The 10,455-nt window shown below is 40.9% G+C and overlaps 1 protein-coding gene and 1 long non-coding RNA gene across 5 annotated transcripts in view; one reads left to right on the top strand and one right to left on the bottom strand.

Moving 5' to 3' along the window:
* LOC119032215 overlaps positions 1–10,455 on the top strand; it is a 1,052,400-nt gene that overhangs the window by 922,686 nt on the left and 119,259 nt on the right. The gene's annotated exons all lie outside the window — the stretch shown is intronic.
* Positions 2,034–10,205, bottom strand: gnsa (glucosamine (N-acetyl)-6-sulfatase a). The gene is made up of 14 exons (XM_037121103.1): positions 9,876–10,205; positions 8,593–8,652; positions 8,265–8,471; positions 6,962–7,027; positions 5,225–5,323; positions 4,960–5,127; positions 4,789–4,871; positions 4,424–4,542; positions 4,181–4,284; positions 3,727–3,828; positions 3,426–3,536; positions 3,228–3,338; positions 2,913–3,073; positions 2,034–2,819 (listed from the first exon to the last, which is right to left on the bottom strand). Exons 1-14 carry the CDS (start codon positions 10,035–10,037, stop codon positions 2,744–2,746), a joined length of 1,629 nt encoding a protein of 542 aa, XP_036976998.1. The 5' UTR covers positions 10,038–10,205; the 3' UTR covers positions 2,034–2,743.

The following is a 10,455-nucleotide window of genomic DNA, read 5'->3' on the forward strand; positions in this document are numbered from 1 at the left end:
TGATCTTCAGCCTCTCGTGGTCAAACTAAGGAAACAAAGAATGAAGTTTAAAATGAAACAGACATTTGGTGTTAAATTAAGAGATTCGGACCCTCTGATGTTTTCAGAAACTTTTATTTGGACAAAAAACACACAAGCCTAAAATACATCTTCAGTCATCATCATCATCATCATCATCTTCATAAACTGCTCTGAAAAATAAAACTAAAAGGTTCCAGAAACAACAAAACAGTTCTGACAGATCAGAAAGTGCATCAGTGAATTGAAACAAAGTGATCGGCTTCAGGAGGAAATGTAATCACGATGTGTGTTGTGTCGAGTCCCGCGAGTCTCCGTCAGGACTTTTTAAATCTCAGTGTGTCGTCACGCTGAACACGGAAACAGAACGACCACAGAGGAAGAGAGAGCTGTACGAGTGGACACATGACGAATCACCAGTTTGTCTGCGAGAAAATAATTCACAATTTAAAACGAACACACACGCAAAAAAAAAAAAAGAAAAAGGATTCAGTCTTTTTACAACACGTCATGCAGATGAATCGACTCTCTGAATGTCACCGTGCTGCGTTTAATACTCACAAGTTTCCCTCAAAAGTCTCCGAGTCAGATCTTTGGTTGGATTTTTTTTTTTTTATAATCTGCAGATTTAAATTTAAAAATTAACATGTCGCCACAAAATACTGGCATGTAGGCAGCTTGGCTGTGAAATATCAGTCTTTAACGTCTACAAATCCCCACAGAGGGAACGTGGAAATGTGACAGAGAGCCACAAAAGACTGAATGATGGGAAAATGACTTTTATTTTGGCGGGGTATATCCTCTTATCTTTCCCATCAGGAGGTTAATCTCTGAATTTAAAGAAAGTCTCAAATGTGGCTCATTGAAATGCTACGAACATGAAATAATTAATAACTCATGATTCAGAAATTTAAATTAAAAAAAAACAACAACAACAACAACCCGGAAATCAATAAGATAACATCTAAAAAAAGAAAACAAAGACAAAAAGTGACGATTGATTTCAAATTCATGAATGAAAAGGTGCTTTAACGCAGCTCACAGTCGTTCGTCTGTCTGCAGCTTCACTGTTGTTTATTATAAATCATTTTTTGACTATTTTTTGTCACACAAGTTCCTTAAAGTTCGTTAGCTTTTGTTAATCTGGCTTGTTGTGACAGATAATAGTCAGAAGCCTTGATGACTGTGAGCGTGATGGAGATGATTTAAATGATCTCTGTCATTAGGCACTCGTGTCTGTGAGATCACTGTGTTTTCAGTTGGACTGCCGGTTTGTTTGTGTGGTTTCACTTCCTGTAGGTGGCGCTCATCAGAATTTATCAATCGCGAAGTTGTCAAGTTTTTTGGTGCAGTCAGCTGGTCTTCATTCAAATATTATTGGTTTATGGGAACATGTGTCGTCATATTTTAACAGTTTGTACGCTAAAATTATTAATTAAGAAATGGATGAATAACTTAATCAATAATGGAAATAATCTCTAAATGTTATTACTCTCCATAGTGCGAAACTTGGTGTATTTCCATTCACCTGTTTTTTAATACCAATGTCTTAACTTTGGCTTATTTAGAAAAATTAAAATAAAAAGAGGATGAAGATGAATAAAAGCCAGGTTGTAACAAAACGTCCTCAGCGTTCATATCATTTTAGTTTTCTGGTTTGAAAACAAAAAAAGAATAAATAAATGTTTTTAAAAAAGAGCAGGAGGATGAATAATGTGCACATAATCAATATTCACATTATTTTACATTTTTGAGTAAAAAAAAAAGAAAGAAAAGAAAAAGCGGGAAAGTGAGAAACAAAACAAAAAAATGAATCATTAATCATTTACCCACGATCAATATTCACATTAAATTTTGTGGGTTAAAAAAAAAAGGAGAAAAAAGAGCATAAAGATGAAAAACATTTTCAATATTCACATTATTTAAAATATTTGTTATTTAAAAAAAAGGAGACTTTAAAAAAGAAAAAATAGAGAAAAATTCTGAATATTGCAAAAAAGATTTTTACAGTTGGCTGAGGCAGAAAATGTTGGTGTATTTATTTTGCATTGAAATTTAAATGCATTAGACTGAAGAACAACTGGTGAATGGAAACACGTCCCTCTGCATTTTCTACTTCGTACTTTCTTAAAATCTGTTCAGAAATTGCGCTGCATCTGGATCAAAACCGAGCTACAGGAAATGTTAAAAGTTATCTGTGCGTTGGATGGAAATCACTCGTGTTCATCACGTTCTCAACAATCTGAGTGCAAATCTTGGTGATGAACATTAAAATTCCCACCCTCTTGGAGACCACCTGAATGCACCGAAGAACTTTCGTGAACTGGATCACTGATATGACGATATTCTGAGCAGAGAGGGAAAAAAAACCATGAATTTATCAGAAATGTGTTGTGTTTTTTTCTTCCAGGATTTGAATTATTGTCCTGTGAGTGTGAATCTGTCCTGAATTATCTGGTTTTCCTCGCACACCTATTGGCAAACTCACTAAACAGCCGCCCAAACTGGAAGTTTTGAAGGTGGGTCCTGCATCCAGAGAGGCCTCCCGTCTCCACGGCAACCCACCTATTCCCAAAATTATGACCCCGCCCCACCTGATCCCTTCTCCATCCGTCGACAAAGAGACTGGCTCCGGAGGCCTGAACACAAGGCAACAACAGCAGGAAAGGCTGAATACAAAATACAACACAGCCCTTCTTCCTCCGTCTCCTCCTCCTTCATCCGTCTACTTCATCCTCTGTCTGAGTCTGCTGAGCCGCCAGCTGTGGCTCGTAAACATCTGTCGAGGGTCGAATTTGTACCTGAGAAAACACAAGGAAGAAGAGTTGATGCTTGACTATTAGAGTTTTTTATTTATCTGTTTATAAATTGAGGTATTTTTCCGTGAGACAGACCTCGGATCGTACACGCCGGGCGTCCGACACGACTGTCCGGCGCAGGACTGCAGCATCATCAGCCGGTGGTTCATCTTCTCCAGGACTTCCTGGTCGATGGTCTTTGCGATGTTGGTCAGCTGGAACGGGTCAGCTGTCACGTTGTAGACTTCTACAAACACCTACAGAGGACAAACGATCGTGGATGAAACTGCCGTCAAACTGTTTAGTCCACCACGCTGTCGTTCTTGATTCTACCAGCAGATGGCGCCACAGTGAGTCATAATGCACATAATGGCAGCTAAATGATGAAATGTCATTAAATAAATGTTTCACCTCGTTATCGTCGAACTCGCAGTACTGCAGGTTGGCAGAGGGGGCGACTGTGCGCACACACGCGTAGGTGTTGTTGTACGAGTCCTCACACACACAGTCTGGGAAACACTCCTGGACAGACGACACACAACAACAGAGAACTGTGAGTTTTTCTGCTTTATTTTCTCCCACGAATGATCTTACAGTTTCTGGTCGTACCGACACTCCCGGCCCCAGCAGCGGGCAGGCGGGGTCCGACACGTTACTGCCTTCTCCTTCATACTCCACCAGGATGTCTGTCCTCCAGCTGCTGCTGTTCACCTTCCCCTCCTGGAGACACAACATTGAAAAAATAAATTCTAAGGGAATGGAAACATCTCAAAGATTGTTTTCAAAGATTCAAGGTCCCTCGGTGGATTATACCAGGAAGACGAGTGTGTGAATAGGGTTTTTGTTCGTGTCTGTGTCTCGAGAAACAAATTTTGAGTCAGACGCTGAAGAAGGAAATCATTGATCTCACCATCACAGACAGGAAGGACATGCCGTCCATCTGCGTCTTGTTGACGTTGAGGCCGGCGATGTCCAGGATGGTCGGACCGAGGTCGACGTTCGCCACCAGCATCTGAACACAAGAGGAACATGAACGTGTCATCAGTTTTATTCTTAATCTTAATAATCTTATTATTTTCTACGACTTGTCAAAGAGATCTACACAAGAGTCCCTGTGCTTCTGTAAACCTGTGCCTCAAAAAGAAAGACAAATAAAGTATTCTCAGAGATAAAAAAAAGCATATTAAACATTCATGCAGCCTTCAGTACGGATCACATTTTACAACAACATCATATTAAATGCATCAGAGGACGATAATTAACCTGCTGAAACATGAATCACTAAAAGCCAACAAGCAACCTTGATCTAACCTTACCTTCAATAATAGATTCAGAGCTGTGTGTGTGTGTGTGTGTGTGTGTACCTGGCTGGTCTGGTTGGGCTTGATGTTCGGTCCTCTGACCATGAGAGGAACTCTGATGTCGAACTCGTAGAGCTGCCGCTTATCCAGAGGGAGAGAGAACTGACCTGAGAGGAGGCGAGGGACAGTTTTTAAACCTTCACGTCAGGATTATCTTCATCAAAATCACAATATTATCCCGATAATCATTAAAATATTCTTAAAAATAACATATTTTCCTCTCTTTGACACATTGAAGTTACGTACCTGTGTGGTAGCCGTTGTCGGACGTGAAGAAGATGTACGTGTTGTCCAGCTCACCGCTGACCTTCAGCCGGTTCACTATTTTCTCCACCAGGTCGTCCACAGAGAGCAAAGTTTGCCACCTGCAGGAGACGAGCAACAACAGGAAACCTGCCGTGAAACTCTGAGACAACAATTGCTAATAGCCAGAAAAATGCTTAAAACTGAGCAAGCTGAAGGAAAAAAGACCTTAAGATAAGGAGTAGGAAGAGGAAGTAGAGGAAAGGTGACAGGAAGTGGGTGATAACGAGGAGCGGAACGAATGAGAGATCAGTGAGGAAGATAAATAAAGAACACAAGGCGGCAAGCGAGAAGCAGCGTTGGCTGACCGTTTCCTGAAAGCATCATCCAGAAACTGCACAGACGAGTTGGCCATGGGGGTTTTAGCCTGTCTGATCAGCCAGTGCTTGTCCTGAAGACAGAAAACAAGAAAACACTCAATAAAAGAAGATACTTTAAAGTCACTGATGTGAGAAAAGTCTGATGATGAGGCGTCGTACCTTCCCGTGGATGTTGAAGTTCGGGTCTCGGGGAGCTTTGGTGCTGTTGAAGCTGCCCTGGTACTGAGGAGCTGCCGTCCAGGGGGAGTGAGGGGCCGGCGTGGAAACCATCATGAAGAACGGCTGGTAGTTTGATTTATACTGGAGGAACTCCAGAGACATGTTGGCCTGATGGACGGAGAGAGAGAGCAGACACGTTATCGGACACTGAACTTTGAAATTGACAGACAGCGTGTGAAGTGTTGGATCAGACGAGTCGTCTCACCAGCACGTCTGTCAGATAGTCTTTGCTGTAGTCTGCTCCGTGTTTCTGAGGCTTTCCATTCACTGACAGCGTGTAGTTGTAGTATTTAGAGTTCTTCTCCTGGAAAACAAACAAACAAAAAACCTTAATAATAATCTATCCTCAAATAAGTCTGTAGTGTTATATTAAATAACTCACTGAGGGCTCATGAAAGTTTAAGACCCGGGCTGCTTGTCAAACCAAGAAAAGGATTTGGAAACGTTAATCCAGCCTTAAAAAAACAGTTTGTACAAAGCAAATCTTTTAATTGGATTACCGGCAGTTATTTCTTGGATTTTAAGTGCATGTATGGAGTCACAGGCTGCAGCCAGTTAGGATCAACTCTCATCAATAAGGAAAAGTACAGGAAACACTGGACTGTCAGGTGCTTATAAAACTTAACACAGATCACAAAGAGTCAGTAATTTGGTAGAAGCATATTTCTTATATTGGACATGTTGTCTTCTTTCGTAAATTCATTGTAATTAATATAATTGGATGAAACAGTGTGTTGCTGCCACAAACTGACACTTTTCACAAGAAACAAAGCACATTTTTAATTTTAATTTAATGCCGAATTTACATGAAGGCACCAATTATTTAGAATATGTCGCTGTAATGTTTTGTGAAGTTTGATTAGTTCCTCCTCACTCAACAACTCTTAAATTCACATGATTTGTAAAGGACATCTGGGGATGTTTGAAAGTGAGGTGAGACGTTGTTTCTTCCAGTTTCACCACGATCACATGCGCTGACATGTGATCTTCAGATCATCGCTCGCCGAGCGTCACGGTAGCTGTTTGACATGGTTTCCTCTCACCAACTCTGCAGAAACTACATCAACTACACGAGTTTTCTCTGCGTGTTATGATAAGCCGTCAGGTCATGAGACCAGCTTTCACATCTGTGTTTGTTCTGCAGCAGTGAAGATAAACTGTTCTCCGCTGCCGACGCGACCTCTGCACAACGACTTCTGTAAGCCAGTCAGAGACGGACGGTAAATTCAAGGAAATCTAATTTGGTTGTATTTGTTAGTCTGGCTGCTTGTGCAGACAGCCTCCAGTCAAACGACCACATAAACTTTATACTGACAAGCGAGGCGGACTGAACTCTGACGCACTGTTACAAAGGATGTCAGAGAGCTAAATTCAATTCTTGTTATTTTACTTGGTCATTGTCTAAACAAAAGATCAGCTCGCCTTCCAGACTTTCTTTTCAGTTTTTAAAGGGGAGCAAGAAATAACCTCTGATCTCACACAATCTCTAATCGATCATGTGGTATGGAAATTCTCCACTGGCGCCCACGAAGATCGAACGATTAGAATATGATTAGAATATGATTACAGAAGTAAAGTTATCGACCTCCTGCAGAAAAACAAGCGCAGTGGACACATTCAACACTAAAGATCAATAAAAAAAACAAACACTGGCCCAGAAGTAGAAGTGTGACTGACATGCAGGACGAAAATCTGGCTGTATTTTGTACATAATTTACTCTAAACAACACAAAAGTGACTTTACTCACAAGCTTTTGAAAGCTTTTTGAAACGAGCTGAGCTGGATTCAGATCAGTTAGAGGTTCAGGTTGTTGTTTTTTCGTGATAGAACCAGTTTAACAGCTAAAAGGTTTAATTCTGTCTAAATCTGCGACTTGTTTGCCGGACAGGAAGGAGCCTCAGAACAAATCTCTGTCTGATGGGTCGAAAGTTTCAGTCTTACCAGTGCGACCCAGAAGTTCCAGCCTGGAGGAACGTGCTCCACCCCACCAGCCTCCGAGTGCCCGTACTGCAACACACAACATGTAACCAGTTAAATAACATTTCTGTCATGCAACATTCAAACCTTAATTTAAATCTTGAATATCACTGAGGTTTCCCTCATTTGCAAGAGTTAAAACATCTGATCGTAAATTTAGATCCAACTGTGCGATCACTCATATATATATCAGAAAAGAAGAACAAGAGGAAAACATTGTAAGGGCCAGCCTTGGACAAGTCAACCTCAGTTTGACTTTGCAAATTAGATTAGAATTAGATTAGATTTCATAAAAACAAATCAGAGACAGAATAGATCTGAGTGTACTGGTTTACAACGGTCTAAAGCTTTTAGGGTTTGTTTTTATTATCAATTAATTGGCTGATTATTTTCATGACTAGAATGTTTCTGAAGCTGTCATGTTAAAGTAATGTTACATAATGCTGCTTTGAGGAGCTGGAATAAGAGGAATTTTGACTTTTGTCTCAAATCTATCACTCGTTTCTTAAATAGTTGGCTGTTAATTGAATAGTTTACACTAAATCTATTAAAACTGCAGCTCTAGCAGATGAGATGTGCACGCTGCAGGAGCTGTGTGGTGATCTGTGGCCAAAGGTCAAACCAGTTCGGAAACACTGATACAGGAAGGGAGGAGGGGAAAGTGGGAAGTGTGAAACCACCGTTCAGTGTCACTTTCTTGCTGTTTGGGTCAAGTGAGGGTCCAAGTTCCCCATCTGATCATCGGGTTATCACAAGGGTAGACGCAACTTCGAAAGTCTGACTTTAACATGACATTAAATTGCATAACAGGGAATCTTGTGACTGCTCTGACAATAAAGAAACACCTGATCAACAAACAATTTCTAACTGGACGTGTTCGTGAAGAGAAATTGAAATGTTGATGACGATACTCCAACAAGTTACTCAGAAAATGCCAGTTTTTGTGTGTGTTTATTTACACATTTCTTCAGGTTTTCCCACATGACCTGACGACTGGATGTAGACTGGAATATGGACCACAGCCAGAACTAAAGCCTCAACACTCTTCATATTTTTGGACGTCAAACTATTCCCTCTGCACACTGATAAACGGGCAGCTTCAGGAAGAAGAAGAGGAAGCCAATCTCCTTTCAAGCGCAATTAGCAGCTGTAAACACAACCAAACTATTTTGCTTCCTTCATTCTTAAGATAAATGCGTCTCCCCCATCTTGAATAAATGAAAATAACACTGGAAATACACGAGCATGGAGTCCTATCGTCTCTTACCTGGTTAAGATATTTCCCAGCGAAGAAGGTCTGGTAGCCAGCGCTCGCCTTCAGCAGGGCGGGGAAGGTGTGCGCCTCCTCGCTCTTCTGCCAGGCTTTGCTGCTGCAGTTCCCCTCTAACGTGTTGTTGATGACGTGGTGGTTGTGCGGGTATTTCCCCGTCAGGATGCTGGCTCGGCTGGGGCAGCACAGCGGGCTGGCAACAAACTGACAGGACGAGAGATGAGAGCGTTTTCACCAATTTACTGATTTTCTTTACCAATAAATGATCCCTGATGAGACGTAACACAACAGTGAGGGCGAAGATGACGATGCTGACGAAACTTACTGCGTTTGAGAAAGATATCCCGGCATCACCAATTAGCTTTTTCGTCTTGCTGAGTGGATTCTGGAAGGGAAGGAGAGCGATGAGAACTGTTTCTGCAGCCATGACTAATCTTGTTTTCAGCGTCAGTACCTTAAATGGATCCCAATACTGTGTCCTCTCATGTAAAACAGTACAAATAATACAAGTTCACCGACCACTGCCTGTGATGAATAATGTGTAAAAGCCCAGATCACGTGTTATTTAGAGAAACAATGCTCATTTCAGTGAGCCACAGGTTAAAATATATGCTGATATGTCTTTTTCAGAGCTGACACTGACATTGATTATTAGAAATCAAGATGACTGACTGAAAATATCAGGGACCGATATTCATTTGCAGTAAAAATAAATATTTTTGTGTCAAAATTTCAAACAACTACTGATGAAATACTGCACTTTACTTGATTATTTCCATTTTCTGCTGCTTCATACTTCCTCTCCATTACATTATTTGATAAATTAGGTTACTAGTTACTTAGCAGACTCAGATTATTCAGTGTTTTCAGACTGTTAATATATCAGACATTGTTGTGGGAGGCACCACTGTGTGAGAGGATGATGCATCAGAACCAAACTAACACATTTTTAAAGTAGTTTAATTTATCAACAAGCTCAGATACAGATGCGGAAATGCTTTTAAAATGATTTTCAGACTGCGAGATGATTCACAATTAATGAGAATGATCATTTACTGCATCACATCATCAGTATTCTTATGCTTATTTAGGGAAACTCAACAATTAAAAAGTATAAATGACAGAAAATGTGCTTTTGTTCATTTTGTAGATAAGAAAACTGACACAATGGAAAACATGTAGCTTGACCTCTATTAACACCTGCCAAGAAAGCTCCTGTCTTTAGATTTTTTTATGAGGAGGACAACAACCTAGCAGCCTGTTTATGCCTCTAAAATTGGCAGATTTTTGAATGGACTTTGGTGTCATGTGTCCTGCTAAAAGAAGGAGGGAGGGGGTGTGTGGAGCAGATTGGAGCAGGAGATAAGGCTGCTGACTCTGTGACATGCCTACATGATGTTGTCTGCCCAGCAGGGAGGAATGTGAGCAGTCAGCTCATCCACACTGGACTAACTGTCTAGTTTACATCAAGAGATTACATCTTTTCCCACGATATGACAGAAAAAGAGCTGTTTAAAGTCTAGATAATGAAGTCACGACTCTCGAATAAGCCCCTTAAATAATCAACCACATGCAATAAAAGCATGAAAACACTAAAAGCCCACTCACCAGACCACCGATAGCGACGTCCAAGTCGTCGGTGAGGATCAAAACAATGTTCGGTCTCCGGTATGATTTGGCAAACACCCCGCTGCTCAGGTAGCTCCACAAAGTGACGCAGATTAGCAGACAATTCAACAAACTGCGCGGACACGACCGATTTGAGCCCATTTTCCTAGTTTAATAATAACCCAGTGGCGCTGTCCGCCTCCTCAGTCAGCTCTGTGACTTCTAGGAGCGTGAAATGTTGTGAGAGTGTCCTCTCCGGAGAGAAAACAAGGAACAGACTCGGCCCTGTTTCTGTTGGAGACAACGCTTCCCTGTTTCCGGGTCAGCTACGGAAGCCCGAGTCAGCTGATTTGAAAACGCGACGCCCCCAGCATGACTAACGAGAAGGAATAACTGTTATTAAGGTGGATAAACCGGCTATTACTCTCTGTTGCGTCATGTTTCATCAATGCATTGTTGTGGTTTATAATTATTTAAGTAAAAGAAAAAAAAATATATAAATGATACATCCTAAAAATTAAATATTCACTGGTTTATGTGCTTTTATTGTGCTGCTTTAAAGCCTCAGCCTGTAATTAAA

The sequence above is a fragment of the Acanthopagrus latus genome, chromosome 14, assembly GCF_904848185.1.
Source record: "Acanthopagrus latus isolate v.2019 chromosome 14, fAcaLat1.1, whole genome shotgun sequence".
In the NCBI taxonomy this organism is placed as follows: domain Eukaryota; kingdom Metazoa; phylum Chordata; class Actinopteri; order Spariformes; family Sparidae; genus Acanthopagrus; species Acanthopagrus latus.